This window comes from Passer domesticus, chromosome 2 (genome assembly GCF_036417665.1).
Source record: "Passer domesticus isolate bPasDom1 chromosome 2, bPasDom1.hap1, whole genome shotgun sequence".
Taxonomy (NCBI): Eukaryota; Metazoa; Chordata; class Aves; order Passeriformes; family Passeridae; genus Passer; species Passer domesticus.
The window spans coordinates 51,763,625-51,790,483 of NC_087475.1; the positions used below are offsets into that span (position 1 = coordinate 51,763,625).

At 37.2% G+C, this 26,859-nt stretch overlaps 1 protein-coding gene across 1 annotated transcript; it reads left to right on the forward strand.

Moving 5' to 3' along the window:
- Positions 1-114: 114 nt before the first annotated feature.
- Positions 115-4,135, forward strand: MZT1 (mitotic spindle organizing protein 1). Its single transcript, XM_064408600.1, has 3 exons — positions 115-264; positions 2,089-2,234; positions 3,596-4,135. Exons 1-3 carry the CDS (start codon positions 216-218, stop codon positions 3,617-3,619), a joined length of 219 nt encoding a protein of 72 aa, XP_064264670.1. The 5' UTR covers positions 115-215; the 3' UTR covers positions 3,620-4,135.
- Positions 4,136-26,859: the final 22,724 nt, after the last annotated feature.

Here is a 26,859-nt window from a genome sequence, read left to right on the forward strand (position 1 = left end):
GCCCCGCCCCCTCTGCCGATTCTGACCAATCACGAAGCGCGGTGTGCGCCGTCGGGCCAATGGCAGGGCTCCCCGCTCTCGAACGGGCCAATCGCCAGCGCCGCCGCCGCACGAATTCAAAGCAAGCCCGCCCCCGCCGCGCTCGCGCGGCGCCGGGCCGTCACGTGGGGCTGGCGGGCCCGGGGCGTTCCGGTTCCGGGCGCGGCGGGGTCGCCATGGCGAGCAACGCCGCCAGCCTGAACGCCGTGAGGGAGACCATGGACGGTGCGTGACAGCCCCGGGACAGCGCGGCATGCGGGGGACAGGGAGCGCCCGGCCCCTTGGGGAGAGGGGCGCGGGTTGCGGCTGCCGAAAGATGCGGCGTGTGGCGGTTTCTGTTTTACTTCGTGAAACAGCTCAGCCTCCGCGGAGCGAGTGACTCTGGACCTGACGTGGCTTTTCCTTTTTATGCTTTTGCTTATATTTTAAAATTAGGTATTTAGCATAGAATACGAGGGGTTTTTAGTCTCTGTATATATTTATGTCTGTGTGTGTGTTTACACGTGCATTTGTTCTTGTTTCCCGTTATGTGTGATGTTTCATGGCGCGACCCGGGTTTCAGCCGGGGGCTGGAAGTGCGCGGGGAGAGGGAGAGCGGGAGAGGAGGGAGCGGCCCTGGGCGGACCCGAACCCCCGCGTTCGGCTCCTGTTCGCGGCTCCCGTCAGGAAACCGCAGTGCTCTCCAAAAAAACAACCTCAAAACCACCCAAACTGCACTGCAGTGTGAGAGCTTTGAGGGCGATGGTCAGTGCTGCAGAACTGAAGTAGAGCCCGATATGTGGGGAAAAAAAAAAGCAAACCCCAAATTCAGGCGCTGTTGTGGGATGGGAATGTGAGAGAAGGGGTACTGGGAAATATTTGGGATTGATAAGCCCTGAGAAATACGAGCAGGTGAGTGAAGTTGGGGTGCTCACTTTCAGCCTGACCGTGAGGAATCAAAGCTGGCATGTTTTGGAGTTGGTTCTCAGTGTAGTGTGAAACTCTGGAACACCACAAAATGCCTGTACCAAAAGCTTATATGCAGAGTGGGAAGCAGCCAGGCAATCTGTTGAGGGTTGTTAAATGTGGGGCCTTTCTCTGAAAATGCCCTAATGAGGGAGTAGAGGCTAGAGAGAATGTTCAGGTCATAGTACTATGTGCTATGAATTTGTTATTTTCTCAGCATCTTCCCTTCTCTTGAAGTTACAGCTGCTGTCACAAAAGGTTTTGTTTTAATACAGACATTCATGAGTTGAGCTGGTGTAAAAATTAGCATTTCAGCCACTGATCTTCATGCTCTGATCTGCTGCTGGAGTCAAGGCAGGACTAGCAGGACCATTATGGCTCCTCTGATGCTTCAAGAGGGTAAAACCATTTGTGCAGATGGAGAGTGACTTCTTTGGGAAGGACAAAGAATATAAGCTCTGGTAGCTGTACTCGACAACTTCACTCTTTCCACTTCTACAGGGGTGATTTAGACAGGAGGGACAACTGGCAGATTTAAAGTAAGGCTTTTGGGAACTGATATGGAAAGTGCACTAATCTTCAGATATAGGAGCCCAGGCTTCCTGTGTAACTATGTATACATTTTATTTAGGATAGATACAGACATTTAGCAGTTGTTGTCTGCAAAGTTGTTAAGAGCTCAGAATTGTTTTGGAGAAGCTGCTACATCTCTCTGCCAAAGACACTGCCTCAACACCTAAAGATTAGAAAGGACTTCATCAGTGTCTGGAGTCCAAAAGCACAGAGTGTTTTTATAGCCTACATTTTACCTAATTGGAGGCATGTTAATTGTTGAATTTTTCACTTATTTTTATTACTTTTTCAAAACTTATTATCCAGTATTAAATTTCCTGAACCAGGGAACCATGGTGTTTATGTTAGAAGCTGTAGTTCTAGCTTATGTTGGATGGTTGAGCATAAATATTGTTGCAAATAGCAATGGACATTTGCCATGTTCACACTGTAGAAGTGCTGTAGAATCCAAATGTTGATGAAGAACAATCTTGATCATTGAAATTTCCTAGTCTGTAGGAACTAAAATGCTTTCATTTTTTTCTGTTGCAGTTCTGTTTGAGATTTCAAGAATATTAAACACTGGCTTGGATATGGAGACGTTGTCTATTTGTGTGCGGCTGTGTGAGCAAGGGATAAACCCAGAAGCCTTATCTTCTGTTATCAAAGAGCTGCGTAAGGCCACAGAAGCTCTAAAGGTAATGCTCTAGTTTAAAAAGCTTATACATTTGTTTTTAAGAGTCAGATGCACATGGAACTTGCTATACTTCAGTTTGTAGATTGTACTTTGATATGACTCATTTTTGAATCAAGGAAATAAGCTGTTCAATAGAGGAGGCAATGACTACAACTGTACATGAAATGGTACAAATGGCATGTTTTGTAGAAATAAAATATACTTATTTTTCTGAAGAAATAGGCCACAACCAAAACTCACAAATTTTTATTATAGTCACCGTTTGTCCCCTTACCTGCATAATATCACAAATGGATTTATCCTTTAACAAATATCACCCCATTTCTACAACCTCAGATCTAAGAGTATGCAGCAGTGCTTGTAAACATGTACATGCAGCTTGTTAACATGATCTTAACATATTGCTTTTACCCCCCCTATTGCTTTGAACCTTTCCAAAGAGCAGAAAGAGAGGATTTCATGATATAGGGCTTCTCATATATGTGTATTTCCCTGTTCAACTAGTAGATGGCAAAAAAAAATCTCACTTGCATTTTAAAGGATTTTCGTTCTTTATTGTCTACCTAAACATCACAGTCAGGATTTTTACTACTGCACTTTATATTTGCCTATTTTTGAGAGTTGAAAGGGGAAACCTATATCTTGCTTCTCTTCTGGAAGATTGCGTACTTTATTTTCAACTTAACATTTTTCTATGCTCATGCACATTTTGTATTTGTGTCTAGGCTTAAATGTGTGCTTACATATGCATTTAACTGTGTATATAAATAATTGAGGCTGTTTTACTTCTTCCATTGCTTTCACTGGTTTCCCATTCCTGTTCCTCTCCTTTCCCTGTTTGTCCCACAAGTGGTATGAAATCTACCACTGTCATTCTTCAACAACTGTGCTTTGTTGACTGTAGTTATTCAATTATAAAAATACTAATATTCTTAATCAAATAATTGGTAGTGTGATTTATGCAGTTATGATTAGTGTCGTTCTTCTGAGTTTTGTGTCAATAACTAATCTATATGGATGAGGTAATAATTACCATAAATTATATGAAGTAAACTCCAAAGGTAGCTATATTTATGCATTTGAGCCTTTCTTGAAAGTAGTAGGGTAAAATGTACAAGATAAAAGCTGCTCAGATACAGGATGTAGCACAAGTAAACAGCAGTGGCTCTTTTAGTAAAGGGTAATGGCAGTTGACAGCATTATTTTTTAGAAAATAGTAATGTTCATTAGAAAAAAATTCCTAAATAGATTTTTTTTAGACCCCTAAGTTCTCTAGGTAATTAAAAAAGTTACAAGAAAAGATTAAATTTAATCTACTTGATGTGTCTTTTGGTGACTTTGGATAATTTTTTTTTATTCTAGGCTGCTGAAAATATGACAGGCTGACATGGGAGAAGATCTGCATGAGAATGCCAAGTGAAACTTACCAGGAGCTCTGAAGATTGCCACTATTAAGAAAAATTGAAATAAGTGTATGTGAAGATTTCAGACTACTTCTGTAATACTTTTCAGAAGAATGGTGTATATAATAGCTTTGAAAAGTTTTTAAAAAGTTCACCAGTAATATTATTGGTATTTTTGTGAACTGATTTTGAACATAGTGCAATTGTTTTTCTTTGGCGTCCTGTACACTTAAAATCACGCCAGATACTGTACATTTGTTGAATTTACTAGTGTGTACCAACAAACTTTGTTAGAATGAGTGTAGTTTTGTTAATGCATCTTTAGAAGTGGTAGTATGTCATGGGTTTTATCTTTTGCTTTGGTGAAAAGCTACATGTGCAATTTTAGTGTTGCTTTATGGTCCAGAGAGGAATGAAGCCCATAGTGACTTTATTTTAGAGCAAGGGCAGTAACTTAAGTCTCAAGCTGAAAGTAATAAATAAAGCATTTTTTAATGTAGGTTGTGAATTGTGCTTTTGATTTCAATTCCAATTGCTGGGAAAATTTAACTTGGGTAAAAATTCTTCAGCTGTCCATGTAGCTATATACGTAAATTTAAATTCTAGATGACGGAATGTTTCACAGAGAGCATTTGTCACACCTTTTCTGACTGAAAATATTAATATTAAAATATTAATGCTGTATTGTTACTGCAATGCAATAGTCAGTGCATACATGAGAAGCATCCGATTTGGTTGATGCTTAAACAAGTCTTAAACAGCTGCTTGGTACAGGAATGTCTTCTCATTTAACACTGCAAACCTTCACTGATGCCAAAACAAGTATTAATGTCCAGTAAGTATCTCTGCACCCAGGAATTCTACTTTATAAGGAGATGGTTTCTTGTGTGTTCTTCATCTGCTGCTGTGTAAGTTTTTGGGGGTTTTTTAGAGGCTTTTGATTTTTTTTTTGTTACGCTGTTTTCAGAGTGTAGCACTAACAAGACCTAAAGCAACCTGCAGGGTTAACAGGGCAAAGCACATTTGGAAATGAACCTGGAATCTTAGTTGAGCCAAAGTTATATTTGTGCAGAGATAAAAAGTTCTTTTTACTTGAAGAGTTTACATCATATACACTCTGGATCATAGCTCTACAAAAAGCAATAAAGGAAGCTAAATACTTCATATTGCTAACAAGGAAAATAGAAAAATATTTATATTGCACTGAATCACTTGCCTTTATTTCCAGTTAGCTTGGCCAAAACATCAGTCCGGGAGGATGCTAGGGAATTTTTAAGTGGTTTAATTTTGCACACTCATAGCAGCAATTTACAAAGGACTTTAAATGTTTGTAACCTGTATGAAACGATATCAACAATGAAATTTATCTTTGGAAATCTGAAAATTCAGTAAAATATCCTGAAAAGTCCTGGTCAGATCAGCACAAATGAGCAATTAGCTCTCTTAATTTTCTCTAGACTCAGTACTATATGTCAAAAATGAGAAAAGGCTTGGGGAGCATTCTCGCTGGTCTCAGGAATGACTTCTCAGTTTATGAGATTTCCCTTGTGTAACTTAAACTCTGAAAATTTTCTGTATACTATAGCAAATGTACCCAAAATAATAATGAGGCTCAATTAGAATATATGTTTCTGCTGCTGCATTTCCTTTTCCTCTACAGCCAAATCTTTGGGTAATACAGGAAGTCTGATGACTTTCCTTGAATGTCACTCTATTGATTAGTTTAATGTATTTCCAGATTTTTTTCTAACTTGGTAGCTTGATTTTGGTTTGGGTTCAATGTCCTTGAAATGCTTAAAACCAGCTTGCAACTGCAATGACAATTTATACATAATTTATAAAATTATATGTAATTCTTGAACTGTCCAGTAAATTGCATCTACCATTTTACCATTGGTAAGCTTTCTAGTAGACCATTTGTCCTGCAGAATTACAGAAGAAGGGCATGTCTTTGACATTTAAAACCCCAGTTTGGTGTCTATAAAACTAAAAGTGCATTGCTTGCATTATTACATGGAACTAAATGGTAACATTGGTTACCTAATGGTAACCAATAAAGGGAGAACATGTTCTTTCTTAAAGTGGTATAAGAGAACTCCTGACTTCTTTAGGTTTGGGGTACCATCCATAACAAATACAAAAAGGTTTTTTTTTTCTTCCTCCTGGTGAGAAATAAAAAAGAAAATCTCTCAGTAGGAAGTTTCATACTGGAGATATTGGGACTTCAAGGTAAGTCTATCACTTCAATAGCATCCCCACTATGTGAACATGAGTGATGAGGCTTGGCAGTGATGACTGAGAAGTCTTGGCTGCATTTGTAACACACATCACCTTCTACTACATTTAACTAAGAAGCTGAGCAAACAGCACATGCTTCTCCTCTGTGCTCCTTACTTACGTGCTCTTGGACCTCTGGAGAAGATAAACATAGGAATATCTATACAGGTCCTGACAAAAGTTGTTTTTTCTAACACAATAGCTTCTTTTGTAGTTAAAGGCAGCTGCCTCAGGAAGGATAAGAACAATGCAAGCATGTTTAGTTGCTTTTCTTCTGTGTTCTCCTGGCTTCTAAATGTCTTCTATTCCAGGCTTTCCTGAACATCATATGGTTTGTCTATTTAATAATTTTCAATGCTATTTTTTCCAGTAGTTGTCTAGTTTCCTTTGGACTATATATGCTTCCTGAATAACAGCAGCCTTTATCACTTGATGTCTGTTGCATAAAGAATTGCTACTTCTTGTTCATTTTGAGCCTGATTTTCACTAGTTTAATGTCCTTTGCATTGTAAACTTTTATTACCATACCATGTTTCTGCAGATATGTAAGTCACCTTTAAATTTTGTCTTCTAAACAGAAATGCTTTAGCATTTGAGTGACCAAAAGCGTGGAATAGCTTCTGTATTTACTGTCCTTTGAAACTTTTCTGGGTCTCATATATTATTTTCTGAGAAGGGAACCAAAACTGGACACAAGTTTAGCCATGCAGCTAAGTAATAATCTGCTTGATTACTTTCCTTATTCCTTTTCTAGTACTTTCTAATATTTGACTTGCCTTTCTAAGTTGATCTGAATGTTGAGCTGTTTTCATGGCATTATGTATGGTAACTGCAGGATCTCGCTCTTTAGTAGACTGATAAGCTCAGAGGTTATTTCATATAAATATATTCACATATTTCATATGTGGAAACTATGATTATTTATATCCATGTGTATAATCTGTTTGTGCTGAATTGCATCTGCCACTTTTTCCTAATCAATCTTCCATGTGTTTCTCCAGTCCATCACAGTTTGCTAGTAGTCTTGCTACCATCACTAATTTTATCATTGGGAAATTTGTTGCTTTATTCCTTTTTCAAGGTTAATTATAAGCAAGTCATGCAGCATACAATGCATCAAAGACTGCAAAGGACAACTGGTGACCTGAGGCAGAAGCTGACCATTTATTTTCATTCCTTTTCAGTGCTTGTTAATAAAGTGCATCATTCTTACACCACCAAGATACAGCAACTCTCACTGTGAGAGTTTAAGCACAGTTATGGATCTAGCCCTGCAGACAGCATGGCATGCTTGGTAATTATCAGGATCCCCAATGTTCTTTCCCTCCTGCTGCTCTCTAGGTGAGCAAATAACTGGTTTGCTTTTTGATTCAATCAACTAGTTCCTTCTGAGTTTAACTTGTGCACTGTTGCTGGCACACTTTACCAGGGACTGCTCCCAGCAGGCTGCTCGCAGAGCCTTCTCTTCTTCCCCAATACTTTGCACCTTCAAACATCCCATCTGCTTTTACATGCTCATAGTTCCATGCTATAGAAACACTGCAGTCCTTATTATTTTAATATACTGTAAATTAAAAGGCACAAAAAATGACAATAACCTAAGACTCAGCACTGACCCATGATGAAGTATGGCTGTAGACAACCTGCTTTAAAGAGCTCTAATGCTGAACTGAGGGGCTTTACATTACTGTGTGTGATGGGATTTTGGTAGCTTACTTAACTTTGAAGATTTAACTCTGAGACACAACTGTTACTGTTGAATTCAAGTTTGAAAACAAGGTTTCAAAGAATGAAGGGTATGTCAAAGTAATTTCAACTTGTAAAGGGAGTGAGGGCAAGGACAGTGTTGCAGACTAGTCATCTCACATAGCAGCAAATATCCAATTTATAAATTTGCGATTGTATCAGCAAAGGATGTAAGATGAAGTCAAGTAACAAGAGACAGAATGAGAGGAAATGGCTATTACAGACTGGTTTTTTACAGAAAATAGCTTCATCAAGCAGAAATAGTGAAGTAAAACCATAGTGCTGTCTATGTACTGCTTCCAGATCCACTGTTTATACTTCAAGAAGGCACGGGGATAATTTAAATGAAACCATAGAACTCTTTAGGGATGGGAGAGCAGGCCTGAAAAGGTCTCAAAGCACTCAGGGGATGTGCAGGTTCTCAGAGAAGTTGGGAGGAGACATGATGACCCTAGTTATGCCCTGAACATAAAGGAAGTTTGTGGGGAAGTTTTTTAACCTTACAGAGAAAACCAAATTCAGTAAGTGTTATTGGAGAAATCAAACCTTAAAAGTAAGGCACAGCTTCCTAGGAGTGAAAGTAGCTAAACTTTGACATGCCGTATTAGGGAAAGGACAACTGGCTACTGCTTGATGTTGTTAAAATGAAATTAAAAATAATTCCAAGAGACATGCTTTAATCCAGATTCTGGGGCGAAGTCTACAATACCTCCCTGCAGAGTGTCAGAGAGGCTGGCTGTAGCAGTTCCTTTTGACTGCAGAATCTGTGAAGGGCAGTGTAAAACAGCTCTAAGTAATGTGAAGAAAATTAGGAATATTTAGGATGACTATCAGGGATGTTTCTGTCAGTAAGATAAATGGAAGCCTGGTTTCCAAGATATTTAACTGTTCCCTGATCAAAAAAAACCTAAACACCACAACTATTAATTATCTGCACTGGAAATCTGGAATATATTGAGTCTAGGCACTTTTATTATCACTTTATAAATATTCTTATTTTTTCACCTCCAATTTTCACATCTATAAAGAGACTGGCTCATGAAAATGGATCTCTGAAAGAGCTCAGTGGTGTCATTATGTAGGTGAGTGGGAGTTTAATGCTCAAATTTAACTTTCAGTGAAGGAGATGGAAAATGAAGGAGTGAAGAAGATGATGCCAGGCTGTACTGTGGTTACCCAAGGAAGCATCAGGAGGAACCCTTAGGAAGAAAGGAGGCCTGAGGACAGTGAAGAGGCTGATGGACATCCCAGCCTGAATTTAATTTTGATTATTTTGGCCTTGAAGCTGGTAAGACAGTAAGGCTGCCAACCCCCTCCTGCATTGCTGCCTGTTGTAGCTGGTGAGGATGTGACTGGAAGGAGCTGAGTTATCAGCTCTCACTCCATCCCACTTTCCTGGGCTACTGGAAAAGCTCCTCATGTCATTTCATCTTGCATTCTTAGAAAGCTGCTTGGTACACACCCTGGTTTTCCTTCCAAGCCAGTTTATAGGGGCATGTGGTGTGAACAGGATTAATTATAATTTTTTGAGGGGGCAACTAATAAAAGACAGAGAAATAGTCTCATTCCTGTGACCAGCAAACTTGTATTGAATTCAAAGCCTATAGTAAGCAGCAGGTAGTTATTTACTGTTTGTAATTCACATCTGTGAAAACCCCAGGATGTTAAATAATATGCACATAAATACTGAGACTTCATGGTACATAAGTGCTGCAAAATCAGTGTTAAGGAAAAATATTAAAATTTTGCTAATACAGTACTCTGGCATATATAAGATTCAGTGAGGGATTTAAAGAAGAATTGTACACTGGTCTTGCACATTTTGAAGTAAAGATAAAAAAACATCTGGACAATCATTTCCTAGGACATGTAAAGAGGAGCCTTACTATTTTCTTGGGCAAAATTCAGGATACACTTTCAGTTGTGTAAGATATTGGATATACTGACATGCAGACTGAAGAAAAACTCAGGCTCTTTTCAGAACAAGTACTTTTTTAATTAAAAAATGAATGTTTTGTTTAGCTTCAGGTAAAATCTGTTACAGGTACAAGAACAACTAAAGGTACATGCACAGCTATTTATCTTTACGTGCCATAAACATTTCACTCATTGAAGACAGAAATATAACTCTGGTGCATACACAGACTGATAATCTGGCCTGCATTTTTAGCATGGTATTTCAGGCTATGCATTTCACTGGTAAGCATTATATCAGTAATGAAGCCATCAACCTTTGTCCATCAGTGGCTGACTGTCTGCTCTCGTCAGATAACTTCACATCAGCTGTTCCTTTTTTAGACACATTGGGCCAGATTTTGCATTGACCCTGTGAAGTTTCATGAAAGTTAGTGAAAATAGCAATAGAGCACATAAATCAACAGGAAATATGGACTTTGTTCATCTTAACTGTGGCTGAATGGGAGAAATAAAAACATTATTTTGTTTGAGAAAATCCTTTCATTTTCATATGGGAGGACACTAGTTAAAATAGGTTTTGTTTTCCTTTATCTAAATACTTCAAAAAACCAGTTATTAAAATAAAAAGGAAAATTATTTTACTAAAATTCCAAAGACCTCCTTCAGTATAGTTTTATAATTTCTTTTTCTATGTCTTGTGCTTCCATTTATCTTCGGAGAGCTAGGTTTTCTGACAACTACATCTGCCACAATTCATTATTTTCCTCTCTTCTCTCCCCTCAATTTTAATTCTCTCATTAGAGAGGGTCAGGCTCCAATGTTTTCCAATTTCTCAGCAGTCATTTCTACAATATTTCCTCAAGATAAGCAGGCACTATTCAATAATAGTTTTCTTGGAGACTGACTTTTCTGCTGGAAATGGTTTTGATAAAACTGTTTTGATGACTGGTCATCATATGTGCACAACTATCAGAGAAAGTGGAGTTGTGCAATACCCTGCAGGCTCAAATCTGCTCTGTGTCCTAGGGCACAAACATCTTTTTTTAGGTATCCCTAAAACAGTTCTATAATGTTTTATTGTGCAGTGTAGGTATCCAATGCATTGGTATATGTATGCCAGTATTTGTAGAAAGATCACATAAATATCAGAGATAGCCTTCACTCTTCTAAAATACACCTTTTATTTCTGTTTTGCTATTGCTGTCTTGTGATGTGTCCAAGTCCCATTTGGCATCTGTTTTTAGTTTTAGCAAAAAATCTCTACGGAAAAAACACAGGCAGTGCTTTGCTGTAATTTCAACTTATTTGGCTTTATCTTTATTTGGCCCAACATCTGAGATGATCAGCAGACAGAACCTGATTTGTGTTACATACCTCGATATTCACAAAAATACTATTTTGTCTGTGCAACAATTAAAGTTTTCTGCTTAATAATTTTATTGAGAGGGTACTGTTATCATACATGGTCTTTGTGTTCATGTCAATAATTTTTTAAGCCTTTCCAATATTTGTAAAACAAGAAGTAGGAGAATAAATAGAAGTATTACTGGAAACAGCTGCATATTCCACTAGATGGCAGGCAAACATTTGCAACCACTGCTGAAGCATTGTAAAATATCCCTCTATTAGTTTTGTATGGATTCTAATAAATAGTATTTTAGAATCAATTTCCAGTTTAATGAAGGACTGGTGCAATTTAACCTTTTGATTTATATTATAAACATTTTAAATAGAAGAAGGAAGAATAAAAGAAAGTGTGCTATTGATTGCATGACTTTGGCTCATAGAAGAGAGAATTGAGGTTTGAGAACTTAACATTTTGTATTTTTGTATTTAAATTTTGCTAAGAAGGGATATAGTAGTAGTAAAATAGCCACAGAAGAGAGAGTTTTCAGCATGACAAATGGGTAGTGGCATCTTTTCCCTTTCATTCAGAGGAATATAATTTACACAAACTGTCTTACACGCTGCACTGAAGGAAGTTCTGTCACCCACTGTAGTTTGTAGTCACTTTGGCTTTTCTCTTTTTTGCGTGTTTAAGTACTTTCTCGTGGTTACTCAGCAATCTGCAGTGTTTAACACAAGAAGGCACACTCAAGGTACATAGACTAGTGTAGGAAGATATACCTCCCCTGCTGAAAATATACCCATGGATGTACCCATAACATAGCAGCATCATGTTTAAAATAAACACCAAATAAATAGTCAATTTTATTAGATGTGGTAGGTTGCACAAGACTTAAGACAACTCCTACTGCTTCCAGCAGTGAAAATAGAAAGAAAAAAGAAGCAGGATGAATAGTCCTAGCTGCCCTCTGGTGAGGAGGTCATTTCTGTCCACCAACTATGTTTCTGAATCTCTTTCTGCTCTTTGTTCTCCAAATGGAGAGGGGAATGGTGGAAGGATGGAGATTTCCTAAAGTAGGATATTTAAGAGGGTAGGATAGAGGTACCATATTAATCTTCAACCTCTCTCTATAGATGACAATCTTTCAGGAAAAACGTGTAGCTCCCAGTATAATCAGATTAGTTTATCAGGGGTTAATGAGTGAAAAGAGAGCTGTTCCCATCTTGGTCCCTGTACTCCACACACCCACTAAGCCCTTTCCCAAATATTTAATGAAATTGCAATTTTATACTTTATGGTGGTGGTATTTTTGTAGAAAAAGAAAAACAAACCCCAGATTATTTCAACTATCCTTTAACCTCTGTTTTTCTCTGCAGTCAGTGGAGAGAGGGAAGCTCTCAGTGGAGAGGGGCAAAGAGAGCACTGAAGTTATTCTGAATTGCTCTCTAAAGGCAACTCTCTATTGACTGAAAAGGTAACCCAAGGAGACTGGTATCCTGAGGCTAAGATTAGTCTTTGCAAATATTCCCATTAGATCACCTACTCTCACTTCCTGTATTTCACAAGCCTTTGAATTTCACCCAACAACCTCTCTATTGAGTTCAATAATTTGTGTTTGGATAAAGCATATCCAACAAGACATTTATTCTTTAGCTGAAGACATTAATAGAGATAGTGTATCCACTGATTCCTTTGTTGGTTTGTTCCACAGTTAATCATCTCCTCTGTTAAACTTTGTGTGCCTTATTTCTTGTTTTAATTTATCTGGCTTGAGCTCAGTACACAGCTGCTTGTTATGCTTTTTCCTTCTTAACTAAAGAATCCTCTAGTGTGTGGGATTTTCTCCTGAGGGAGCTATTATAAGCAAGTCACCACTCTGTCTTCCTTTTGATAAATTGAAAGGATTTTTTCTTTCTGTAAAACATTTTTCTTTTACTTTCCAGTACTCATTCTGGTCTTCTTTGCAACCTGTGGGGTTTTCCCCTTCCCTTCAGCCTGATAGCAATCTCACCTGTGGTGTGTGGAGATAAGATTTGCTCTGATTTGCTCTGATTTGCTCCAAGATCACACTCACAATTCCTTTTGCTTAATGCTTCCTCAGCAACCCCTTAAGTCCTTTCTGGAGTTAACTGTTTCACAGAAGTTGGTCATCCACATTTCAAGGATGGCCCAACTTGTTGCCACTTCCTTAGCTTTTCATATATCTGCATTAAAATGCCTTTTGTTCTAATTAGTCCACTTTACTGAACAGTTCAAACCCCTTTTTCTGTCTGCCTTCTCTTTACATTCACCAGCCAGCTTTTTTGTAAACTACAAATGATATAAGCCAAAATGTTGTCATTTAGTTCCAGGCTGTCCATGACAAAGCGTCAGCTCAGCCACAGAACCTTGTAGCACCCTGCAAAAATCACTTTGGTTGCTCTTGCTTGTGTGTGATCTTGAATTATGTAATATGGCCACAACGTGTGCTTGTTTATATGACCTTTCTTTATTAAAATCAAGTCTCAACATTGTATTTACTTTTTAATACTGATTTTTGGAAGATTTACCCGTTCCTGAAGCCCATGAAAGGAGATTTTATTGAGGCTGTGTAAACCATTAAAAAATTAAAAGGCTGTCATGTTTTCTAAAGTCAGAACTCCCATGAAAGTCCAAAAGCATGCAATTACAGATAGAGTAGTGACTTGATTATAAACCAAATTAATAATCCCATCAAAGAATGAAGTAAGTTTTATTTAACAAGACCTATTTTCTGCAAAACCATGTTGACCATCATTAATTACATTCATTCCTTCAATTTTGTATTAATTGAATCCCACATCAGCTTATTAGCTTTTCCATTAATTTTCCCTGGCTTTTTTGTGATGCTTACTGGTTTTAAGCTACCTGGGTCATCACAGTTTCCCTTTCAAAAGAATGGTACAATGTAAGTGCTAATTCAAGAATTATCTAATTTCTCCAGAGTTTTAAATACAGAGCACTAGACTCAAGATATTTTGGTTTTTTTTTTCTTAATCCCACTATTTTCCTTAACTGTGCATAACTAGGTCCTTTGTAGCTCCAAACATGAGTACATTAATATATGATGCATTATTTTAATATTTCTGAATTCTACAATTTTATATGTCTTGCTCTTTGAGCTGCTGTTTGTAAATATAGAAAGTGGATAGCGCACTTCTCTGACCACAGCCAGTGTCCAACATGGAAATTAATTTGGTTTTTACTGGTTAAAATGAAAATTAAGGCATTCCTGATTACTTTGGGTACCTTTTTGCTCCAAACTTGTGGCTGTTGCAAATGAGTCCTGTTTCAGGGCTGACTGTATGGGAGTCAGCAGATGGCACTGTTGCAAGTGTCTTGTTGATTCTTTTGTCTTAGAGGAGACTCAGTACAAATAGGCCTTGAAAGATAATACTGAGTTGTTATTTGTTTATTTTTCCCTTACAGTAGCCCAGACGAAATCTAACACAAGCTAAAGATTTTTTCACAGGCTTTGTGATAGTCCAAAGGTTTTGCCTATGAACAAGCTAAACATAATACAGACTACAAACCTCACAAGTGGCTTAAGTGGTGGCCAAGACTATGACGTCCTTCAATTGTCTAAAATGTTTTTTTGTCCTTTGGAGAGTGAGAAGCTTGAGCAGCTCCTACACAGCCTAGCAACTTTTAAAGTGTCCCAAGCCACAAAAATGTGAGGGAAAACATTCCGTTATTTGCTTCTCTGAGTCAGACGGAATGGTAGGGACATTTATAGTTTCATTATCAAAATAAAGCAGAAACAGGGGAGTGATAAATTCATTTAAATGTACTGCAGCTTCTGATGAAGTTCTGAAAAACTTCATAAGCCAATTTCAAATCTGACACCCAGAGAAGAGTAGCAAGACAGAGGACTGATAATGACAGTGGCAAAAAAAATATGAGGCCGTGTAATGGAGCTCATACATCTCTTATGCTCATGCTTATCAAATTATTAATTGTGGTAAATTCATGAAAACCAAAACTTCCAGGAATATATTGAATACCATTGCAGATATACATGCTACTTTGATGGGTTTGGATTGCATATTTCCTATAAAATAATTTTCATCTCTTAGTAAAGCTCTGAATCCAGCTCACTTTTTTAGATCCTACTAATGCCTTGTATGCCTATTTTCTTCTCAGTACAAGGAAAATGCCTGGTTATATACATGTGACTGTACATGTACATGCTTAATCTTTAGTTTGCAATGTACATATTCAAAATGTTAAGCCTCATATTTGACACTTACTTAGCATCTGGTTAAACACTTCTGAACTACTTGACACTGAATGTGCAATAATTTTCTCAATTAAACTACCTGATTGCATTCAGTAGAATAAGGATAACCAGTTTCATGGGGAATGTCCCCATAAAACACTTGTCCAGGTGCAACCTATCCCAGCTAAGCAAAAAGAAATTATACCCCTATTTATCAAAATACATAATCTTTGTTTTATATATATATACATATATATATGTATATATGTTTTAAAGTAGACTCACACCATGTCCAGCATGGGGAAGTACAATTTGATTTATTGACTCTCAGCAAATCCTTGTTCATACAAAGTGAAGCACAGGAACATCAGTATATACATTTAACCTAAGCTCTGTGTTTTAAAGCCATGCCCAAAACAAATGGCCTTTAAGCACCACAGAGTACCATTTCTCTCACTGGAACGTGGGAGGCCTAACCAGAGCTGCCAGTCTTGTACAAGTGTTTCCTTGAGGACAAACATTAAAGGTGGAATGTTAAACAAATATTTTAATCACTTCTATAAGGTTATTCATAGCCACTTCAATCCAGGTTCTTCACACTCTTATTGTGACTTTCATTTTCTAAGAAGGCAGCTATGTTGCACACCAGTGATTTTGCTCTTTCCTTTAGTTGATGGTAATCTTTCTGCAAAGAAGTGAGAACTGTTATTAGAACACTGTGTTTAACCATATATGAAAAAGAAAATTCCTCTCAGGAGTATTTCAGGAGCTAACACCTTTTGCAGCCCTGTGCTGTGTGTAGTGGGGTCGCCCTCTCTCTTGCCAAGCACTGGCAGGAGTTTTCCAGTTCTGCTGGATATATCTCAAATTAGCAGTTTAAGTACACTGATGATGCATTTATCTGAGCCTTCAGATAAAGGCACAAAGGTGTTCCACATACTGTGGGGATAAAAGACATATGTAAGTGCTTCAATGAATTCCTTGAGTTGTCTGTAGATAATTTTTTTATAATTTTTCCCTGTATCCCTTGCCAAAGACAATCATAGTCACCTTACTCTTTGTGTTCTTCAGTGGCCATTTACACACTATCCTCACTACACCTTTTATTCACTAATGTGTCTGCTGTTGCTGTATTGGAGATAATATTTTCTCAGGACACAGCTGAATTGTTAATCCATGCAGGACTTCTGTCACCTCCATGTGGATTATTGTAATTCCTCTCTGGTGTCTACCTGATTACAAAACTTCACAAGTTCTGTTTTACATAAAATGCTATGGCTGACATGCTTATTCATCTTAAAGCAAATTAGCATATCACTCTGGTCTTTTGATCCATGCTATGGCTGCCAGTCAGAGCAGTGCTTCCTTCCTACATGACCTGGAATGCATTGATGTGTGATGACGGATTCTGACCACAAGTATTAATGCAAGCACTATATTGTGCACTATAAACCACCTTTTTCTTTGCTTTATGTTGATGTGCTAACACTTCTACTAGTCATGCTTAAGAATAACTAATATACTCCTAGGTATTAGGAATGGGAATGGATTCCTCAGGCATTCTAGTTGAAATAATGTGTCCTCCAGCTGCAGAAAGTCATGTTGTTAAAGTCCTTTTCTAAATGAGGCTTTTACAGGACAAACAGGACTCCGCTCTTTGCTGGTTTCACTTCCAGTATGGAATATGGAGCAGTTCAAGCCTGTGTTTGCATGACTTTGTAGGGAATAGCATGGTAAGGAAAGGAATTCACAAGTAGCTTTCCCCAGACTCTATCCAGGGTTTGGAAGTCTTTAGCAATACAAGAAATGAAGACTAGATGTCATTTTTCCTGACACATTTGCATGGGGAATAATACCACCAAAGCACAACACTGTTCTATTTTAGATCTAGGAACACAGTATGAATTTTGCTGTTGAGAACGTAATTTAAAAAGCTACAATTATTAGAAGTGCACCTATTTAAGAAAAGTTTATGACAAAGAACTAATGTCTCAGAGTGTTACTGTAATGTTTCATACCTATATAGTCCATGACAGCGCTCATCTTGTTTCTGCTTTGGGTTGCAATCCTGTATGAAATATATTTATTTTTCCTTTACAAGCTGCAATAGAATTCCCATGCACTTGAGTACTTTGTGGTGGAGACCTGCTTCCCACATGCTATAACCTGACTTTGCAGATATTTAGCTTGAAGATTCACCTTGTCTAACTTCACATTTGCCATAATGAGGTCTACTGCTGCTTGCCTTAGGCATGTTGTTTGTTGATGGAGAGATGCAATTTTGGGGCACAGTCTGACTTGTTTTGTGGATAAATCAAATTATATTAATTTGCTAATTATCTAGATTAAATTAGACACAGCCTTTTATTATCAATCAGATGAATTTCATTCTTGTAGACAAAACTACCATTAGTCATATAGTATTTTAGCTGAGTGCAGTGCAACTGGTTGTATGAATAAATGTCTACATGCTGAGGGCCTTATACTACAAATATCTGGATGTTGTCTTATTTGAAGTCTCAGTAAATCACTTAATAACTAAAAGACACCAGGGGAAATTCAAAACTATTGTTATAATCTGACTGTTATTTAGTGCTTTCACCCTCCTTACTAGCAAGTTACACCTATATTAGGCAAGCAAAAGAATAAAGCCTCAAAGAACTATATATATATATGTATGTATATGTACAGATGCTTAGACACAATGAAAGATATGTTACTTGTGTACATACTGCTATGCATTTTTTATTCTAGTCTATAGATCGAAAAAACCTGCAGCACAGGGGAATGCAGTAACTTGGTGTACAACCTTGGTCACACTCTCCTTGTCTAACATGAATATGCACGTGAATAATGAGACCCATTTTTTTGGCCTTCTCTAGTAACTGTACTGAAATCAAACAAAAGAGCTTCCTTGATTCCTTCTACTATAGTGCTGCTCATTTCAGCAAAGTTAGGAACTTGCATGATACTAAAGCCAGCATTTTTATAGACATTTTAAATATACAGGCATTTAAAGTATATTTATTTGTAAAAACAAAAACCCAAATATTAGGAAAATAGTAAAATAAACTTGCTATTTAGTAAAATCCTTTCTGTTATTTTAGTTAGATTGTCCATGCCTCAGAAGTTGCTAATATGTAATATTTACTTTTAGATGTCTTTGTACTATAGCATAAACACTGTAGTGCACTGAAACATCTAATATTTAGCCAGTTTACCATAAATATTAAATCTTGATTTATTCATAGAGCTGCAATGAAATACAAACATGCATGCACACATATGTACCACCAATTACAAAAACAGATATACAAAGTGGAATATTCTAATGGGTTTGTCCTCTGTTTATTCTCAAAATTGTTTCCCTTAGGCTCCATTTCTGTTACTGTACCATCTCAAGTGTATTTGAATTTGAAAGTGTTCTCTAGTTTTGAATGTTAATGGATGTCATTGCACTATGGCTCTATAAGAAGCAAGAATATTACCATCAAATAAAAACACTGGAAGTTTTGAAGAAGATGTTTTTTAAGCCACAGCTCTGACAAAAATAAGGATGCTTTCATTTTTGCCCATGAAAACAAATTAATCTTGCTGTATAAATAAAGGAAATTTATTTATTTATGCAGAAAACGTACTAAAGCTTGTTTAAGTGTGCAAAGTAAAGTAATCAGATTAAATTAATATTGATAAGAAATAATAATTCTTGTTATGTTAACACTGTGCACAAGGTCAAGACCTCTTCTGGGTTCTCAGATAATTGAAAGAAAATTGTTCTGATGTTTCTTAAAATTTGACTTATGCTAGCAATGAATATTTAAAAAAATGAATACCTGACCAATAATCCATCCTGGGTGAAGATTCACCTAAACCTTGCAACAGAAATTGCCTTTTGATTCAGCCTATTTATTTTAAATCTAGGACTCTCTTATTTGGGATTTCAGAAGAAAGCCATTTTTTATGGAGATTGCAGTGTAATAGATTAAATGGTAGCAGGATTTTTTTTCATAAGGTTTGGCAGAAGGAAGATATCTGAGCTTATACCAAAACTATCAGCAATCTGTATGCTAAACTGTAAATCATGCTGCACATATTAAAAGCTCTCACATATACAAACAAAATGTGTCTAAAGTCATTATTTTTAGAAATTAGAGAATCTGGGACAATAGTAAGTCCTTAATTTGTTTTTACTTCTCTTTCAACCACTCTTCCCATATTAGCACTTTTTCTTTTCTTTTTCTTCTAAATGATATGCAAAGAGAACAAAAGTTATTTACCATGTTGCATTTCAAGAGCCTGGGGTCTGGGTATTTTAGCCCTTATTTTAATGAACACTTTTTATTCCCACAAACAGTCCTACTGGTGTCCATGAAATTATGCATATTGGTATTGCACATTTAAGAGAAGATGTAAGAATTTTGCCTTTTGACCCCACAAATATGAAAAGTAAGCTGTAATGGAAACCAGCATAAATCATATTTTCTGGAAATTTTTTGTAAGTATGGCAGGGAAAAACCGGTAAGATTCAGTGTGGTGCTTACAGAGATGAGAGGACAACAACACAAAAACTTTGTATGCACTTTGGCATTCACATGTAGTGTATTGATGCTTGTATGCATAAAATATTTTGTTCTGGTTATTGTTTAGTAAAAGCTCAGGCAACCAATGGTTCAGTTAATCAGTATATTAAATAAGAAGTTACGTAAGTATGATTTTTCAGCTCTCTCTCTCCTTGATCTTTGAAGTGTGTCACTCTTTCATTTTGCCATTCAACAGTCTGACATGCAAAAGCTTTGTTCAGACAGTTTAATTTAATCACTGCCACTGGTTCAACAAGATGATAAAATCCCCTGTGCTGTACAACATCCAACATCCAGCTCACTGTTATCTGATACTGTTTGAAGCTCCTCTCATGAATGTGTGCTGATAACACAAGAACTCCAAACATGTCATAAACAATATATTAATACCCTTGATTGAATTCCATTAGAATAAGAACGAGATGAAGTTTAGGCCATCCAAGAAGGCCAACGTAATAAAATGTAATTTGGACTAATCTTTCCAAAGAATGCCTCGTGTTTGAAGATGACAGTCTCGCATCAGAAGCAGAAGTAATTGCTTGTTGAATACACTGGGATCTCCTTTGAATTCTGGCCTTTGTACTTTGTGCACTTTCCAGGTGTCTCCTGCAGCAGACAATCCACCCTTTTGTTTCAGCAGGGAGATGGCAGGACTGCAAATAATAAAATAGGCAGTGTTTGTTTTAAGGAACAGTGGGGGCCGGATGGAATTTCTAGGAGATTAGGACTAGAAGTGGGGCTGTTTAAGGCAAAAACAAAGTAAAGGAGTTAATAGGTAATGTAATTAAATTAATCTGTTTCCTTAAATTGAATCAGGAAGAGGTAGGAAGGTATTTCAGCCAGTGCATACCTACAGATAGCAGAAAGCATAAAGGTTAACCTGTGTCTGGAGCAGATCTTTACACAACAGAGTAGCAACACTGAAAAACTTGTTTAGCCTGAGAACTCAACTGGTTTAAATTGGAATTTTCACAATATGTAATTTTTAAAATAGATATGTTTACATATAAAAATTTTTATTTGGTTTTGTTGACAAGGAAGAATTTCTTAGATTACTTCATAAGCAATAAACTAAAACAAATGACAGTACTCTGATTTTATAATAAATTTATTGTTTATTTGCAGCAATTCCTGCTTTTTATTAAAAAATTACCACACATTGACTATATCCTTTCTGGTCCAGAAAACCTATAAGGCAGAGATTTTTCTTAGAAGTTAAAAAAAAAAAGAAAAAAGAAAAAAACTCCACTCCAGCAGGCTCTGTCTAAAAGAGGAAACAGTTTGGCTTTGTTTGGCTCATTCTCGTTTCAGTGCTGTTGAGTCACACCTGAATCTCTGTAACTGGGGAGCAAGGACAGCCCAAATACACAGTCATAGGAAAGTAAAAAAAAATAAATCTGGAGTTGTCACTGCAAAAGGGCAGCAAGTTAATCCATAGATTGGATCTGTGAACATTTCTACTGGACGCAAGAGTACTTTGCATTCTTCCAAATCCACCTCCACTCTGAAAAGATAGGTTGGTGGCGTTTCCCCATTCAGGCTTTATTTTTCTGCCATTTAGTGAGCTCTAAGCTCTGTTATGTGAACATCAAAATATCAGTTGAGACTGCTGAGATTACTCCTGTGAAAATATTTGCCCATACCTACAAAATTCAAAAGCATTGCAACACCTTGAAGCCCTGCTTCCTTTTAGCAGTTTGTACAGGTGGAGTAACTGAGCTTATTTTTTTCTCTCTCTCCCCCATAACCGAGGAGATGGAACATTGTCTTTGGCAGAAGAATAGTTTCACGTTTGCTCATTTTGTCTCAGTGAATACATGCAGTTCTTAGCACTACTGTGACAACACTTTCACCATTTCCTAGTCTCTTTCTGAGAAGCTGCAAAGTACAGCTTCTTGAGGAATGGTAATAGCTGCAATTTTAATTTGGGTAATTTGAAATAAATACAGCTGGCATCGCAGACAGATAAACTCTGATTATGACAGAATTGTTTTCTGTGACATCTCAGCTTCTTTTAGGCTAGAATCTGCAAACACATATGCTTAACTTGAAATCTGTGAAATCAGCTGTGCCTCACTGGAGCTGCTTGTATGTTTGGAGAAATCAAATGCTTGGAGAAGGCAAGTGTAGAGTGTTTGCTGGATTAAGACCTTCAGTGCAGTGTTTTTTATATTTGCGATATGCACAACATGCATCAAAAGCCATTAAAATATGTTTCAGGAAAGAATTCTCAAGATTGATTGTTTCTTCAAAAATGACTCAAAAAATCAATCAGAACTGTTTTAGAAATATGCCTACTATGCACCAAGATCTAGTTTGTTTGTTTTTTTAACAACATTTATCAATCCATTAAAGAGGAGACAAGTAAACAAAAATGAATTGTCATTTGTGCTATTTTATTAGTGTCACATGAGATTACAGCATATTATTGACTTCAAGAATATTTTACCCAGGGAGACTTGTTTTAACATGCACAAATCAGGATCAATACTAGATATGCGTTAATTTTCATAAAAAGTTACAAGGCAATATTTTTTGTTTACAAATCCCCTGATTATACTTATAGTCTATGAAAAAAATCATCATTGCGACCTTGCTAAGATTTAATTACTAAAAAATGGATTATTATTTGCATTGTTTCTTACTTTCCCAGGTGCATTATTTAGTGACCAAGTGTAATTTCTGTGCTCACCCAGTTATAGAGTGAAGTTAGATCGCCTGCACAATTTTTTGCTGACTTTGCTGCCTTAGCTTGCTTTATCAATTCCTTTTTTTCCCCTTTTTTCATTAGAGATCACATATAGTTTAAGAGCTGTAATCTGAAACCTTACAGCTCTAGTGGATACTTAAAAGACTCATTGATGCACTTTGAAACCTAGTCAATTGAACAGCATTAGCAACAGCAGCATCTAGCCATTAGGCTATTAGGATCATTTGCCGAGGCACTAAAATTAAATATAGGGACACTAGCAATTCCCCAATTATATTGTGTTAGTATAATGGCAGTGAAAAGGATATTATTTTAGTCAGCTCAGTGCCACTATTGCAAGAATCAAGATGCTTTCCATTTTGTGGATGTAGATATGTATTGGCTAGGAGACTTTGACATTAATTTAATTCCCTCTGCAGGCAGAATAGATCAACACCATGGACGAGATTCAAAGCCTACCAGCCAAGGGCAGCTTTTCACAGGCTCCATATTTAATAATATATTTGCAGGGTTCTTTAAAGCATTTAAAATGATATGTGTAAGTTAAAATACCATCTAGAAAAATATCCATATTGAGGAAGCACAGTGAATGTTACACAGTCCGGGCAAAGAAATTATTGGTATCTGTTAGCTGGCTCCCACATCTGTGACCCTCCTGGTCCAGCCTCCCACATGAAGCATATGTCTTTGCAGATCCCAGGAGAGAGTGCTTTCAGGGAAAAGAAAGAATCTGTCCCAGAATCATAAAAAACAAAGATAAAGGAAGTCCTGGTGTAGGGCTAGGAGTCAGCTATAAATGTGTTTCTTCTGTTTTGAGTTGTGTGCAATCCTCTATTGCAGTAAGAGAGAATGAAACTCTTAAAAGTACAGTCAGTATGAGTTAGATTTCTTTTCATTGTAGAGGAAAACCAGGCTGTACTAGATTAAGTGGTGCTAACAGCAATGTAAGAATGACTTTATCACACTCAAACAGAATTCCCATTAGCCCAGTCCCAACAGAGACAACAGCAAGTGCCTAGAAATGTACATGCAATGAAACACGCCCAGCACACCTTTCCCCAGCTCTTCCTGAGCTAAGAAACAGTGCTAGCTTAGACTTTCTTTCAGAAAAAAATAGAAGAGCTTGTCTTGGGTCAAGCAATCACAGCTTGATTCAAACTGAATTTAATGGAAAGAAAAGCTGAAGTATATCTATAGCTGGGTATCTTAATAATACTAAAAAAAAATTAATAAATACTTTCAAGTAAGGTACCTGCACATGGATTTATCTAGTCAAATCTACAGGAGACTTAACATTTCCTCCAGTTAAAAATATATAAATTAAGTTTCTATGCAAAGAAAGTGAGGAGACTAGAAGAACAACCCAATGTAACAGAGAAGATTATATATCTTGAAAAGAATTTTATGGGCAAGCAGAAAATGTAAATGAGAGATAAAAAAATTTTCCAGGAAAGAAACACAGAATGAAAGTGAATTCTGAAACCATGGCAGTCAGTAGCAAGAACCTACACTTGGTATAGCAGAAAATTGTACTTAACAATTCTTGTTATTCCTTCTAGCTCTGCTTTCCTTACTAGTGCTGTTATTTCTACTTTAATGCTGCTTCTCTCTTGCTCTGCTTTACATCCATGTGGCGGTTCTGTGTTTATTTTCAGCATTCATCCAGTTTAGGTACCTTCGCTGAATTTTGGCAAGGAGTTGACTCGCTTTTTTCTATCAAAAAAAATTCTTTGATATCATGTATTTCTTCACCTTTTCACTCTTCCTCCTATCCCTTATCACTACCTTAATTCAATAGCTCAAGAAAATGTCTTCAATATTTTTAACTGTAATGAACAATTATTTTGATTCTGATATTTTGGATTTTTTTGAGGAAAAATGTCTTGTCACTTTTGTAAAAACATTTGCCCAAGAGATGATGCTTGTCTAGGTGCTATTTTCATTTCTAACCTTCCCTTCCTCAAAATACTTGAGAAAATATCTTTTCTAACCTCAGAAGTCGTGTATTAGACAACACTGAGAACAAGGAAAAGGGAAGGCTTGATTAGGGGTTTGTTCTGACTAAATATATGATTTACAGAGAGAAGCTCCAAAAGGGTGTTTGGAGTGGGGAAGCCCTGAAAAGAGAGTCAGGGGAAAAGGGAGACCTGAGACTGTAAGATGACCCACTGTAAGAAAATCACCCCCTTCCCCAGTACACCTCCACTTGAACTTGGGCACTGGAACTTTTATCCGAGCCCTGACAGGAAAAAAAGACCTCCTAAAAAAAATTCCAGATTTTGATTTTGGTTCTTTCAGCATAATTTTGTCACTTTTTGTGACATATCATGAAAAAGAACTATTTTAAATACTGGATTGCTTTTACACATATTTGAGAGTAAGACCTTACTTCTAATTTGTATTTACATTACATTACAGCTTAACACAACTTAGTACTTTAATCTGTCCTGAGACTGAATGGAAATGGTGGGTGGGGAAGTTATAAGGAAAGTGAAAATGCCATCCTGCTGCAGTGTGGATAAGTGGTATGCTTTCTCTTGTTTGAAAATTTACAACAGCTCTGAGATTTTGTGAGGTATGTAATCAACCTGTGGAGCAAGGAAGCTATAGAAATGTCTGGATCAATGTTTCTGAGTTTAGTGAGGGGTTTTGGAAAAAGAACATGGAGCTTTTCTGTCAGGAAAGAAATACTGCTCTTGTAGCAGACAGCTTTTCCTGGCACTTTACAGCTTTATTTTTCTTTTCTTTTCCTTCACACTGTAAAGGTAATATGTCTTCCAACAAATGCAACTCAAACATTCTCTAGATGAAATCTATATAAAACACCTTAAAAAAGTAAAATGAAAACAAAGTTGATGCTAATGTTGATGTACAATATACAAGTTTTTTCTGTCTACCCTTAATATGCTTGTTAAATCTTCAAGAGCAACCAATGTGAACCCTGAAATTTTGAAATTAGTTTTGAATAGATCAATGTAACAGCATTTAATTTTTCTTCATCAGCAGCTGAATCACACTGCTCATAACATTTGCTGGACAGAGTGCTCATGAACTAGATTCTTGCTTCACAATCATGCACTATTAACTTTTGCTGTAAATGTTTTTGCCACTTGGTAATTGGATTTAAAAAGAAAAAAGAAAGCCAGAAAACTTTTATTGAGGTTTTTGAACCCTGTAGAGAATAGTGAGGTTCCCCTTCAATAATTTATGATATGGCATACTCTGAAATTTGTTAAGTGTGCATACTACAGCTATAATAATTTTGTAATGAAATACAAAGCAAGCATGAACAAGAATCTACAGCAAATATTTTGATTCCATCAAGCCCCAAAGTCAATTGATACTTAGTCCCAGCCAATCATTTCATCTACAGATATTACATTTGCACCAGCTAGCAAGCTAAAGACTCTCTTCACCTGCAGCTTTTGACTGTACTCGTACAAGTAAATTAAACAGGTTTGGGGCTTGGCCTTAAGCACAGTCCAGAATCCCCCATCTTGTCCAAATCAGTTGTGGAAAATAAGGAGCCACAACAGCTTGGGCTCTTATGCGTATCTTTAATGATAGCTGGGCAGAATTCTGCATGAGCTGAGGGCTCTTCTCAGTAGGAAGTAGAGACAGGGCTATTGTGTTTGGAGATAAAGGAATTTTAGTTGTATTGATGCAAACAGTAGGGAATAACTGCAAGACACAGCCCTTGCATGGCACAGTCGGCTGCTGCAGTGTTCTCTCAACTGACTGCTGTCAGTGACTCAAAGCCTGAGATCCAAAATATAAATCTACACTGACTTAGTCATCCTGGCTGCTTTTGTGGAGAGAAATAGGCATTTCTAAGATGGGGTTAGTCACATCCTTTTTCTTTCTGTTGACTGTATAGAAAACTTGCTCAGATAACTTGCTCAGATAACTTGCTCAGATAAACCTGTTGAAGCAGGCAGCTGCAAATGTCCAGGTCAAAGAAAACCTAGATTAAATCATTCTTAGGTCTCCCTAAATCTTTGGGGCAATGGAGCTGATCTGCTTTTCAGGAAAATGGGATTATCCAAGGTGCAGAGCTGGGTTCTAGGAGAGCAAGAAGGCTGCAGTTCCTTCCCCCACGAGTAGTCCCTGATGTGGTCTGTGTACTGCGGGTCACTTGGTGTGCTGGGGAAGCCCTCCAGCTGCACCATGGCTACGTTTGGCTGAGAACATATTGTCTTCTAGAGACAGATCCCCCACAGAAGGGCCCAGAGAATGTGTGACACTACTCCTTTGGAGAGTCCTTGAAATCTGCTGAGCTGGGAGAGTGGTCCATGTGTGAATATTTGGGTTTCTTTAGCTTTTAGAAGGTGTAAGAACCTGTTCCTCCACTGCTCCCAGCAGCATGATCTTCTTCACCCCTATGCAAATAATGCACTAACAACTGTCT

Coding starts and splice junctions, on each gene's coding strand:
- MZT1 (XM_064408600.1), top strand. CDS start 216: ATGGCGAGCAACGCCGCCAGCCTGAACGCCGTGAGGGAGACCATGGAC. Junction 265..2,088: donor CGTGAGGGAGACCATGGACG/GTGCGTGACAGC, acceptor TTTCTGTTGCAG/TTCTGTTTGAGATTTCAAGA. Junction 2,235..3,595: donor AGGCCACAGAAGCTCTAAAG/GTAATGCTCTAG, acceptor TTTTTATTCTAG/GCTGCTGAAAATATGACAGG.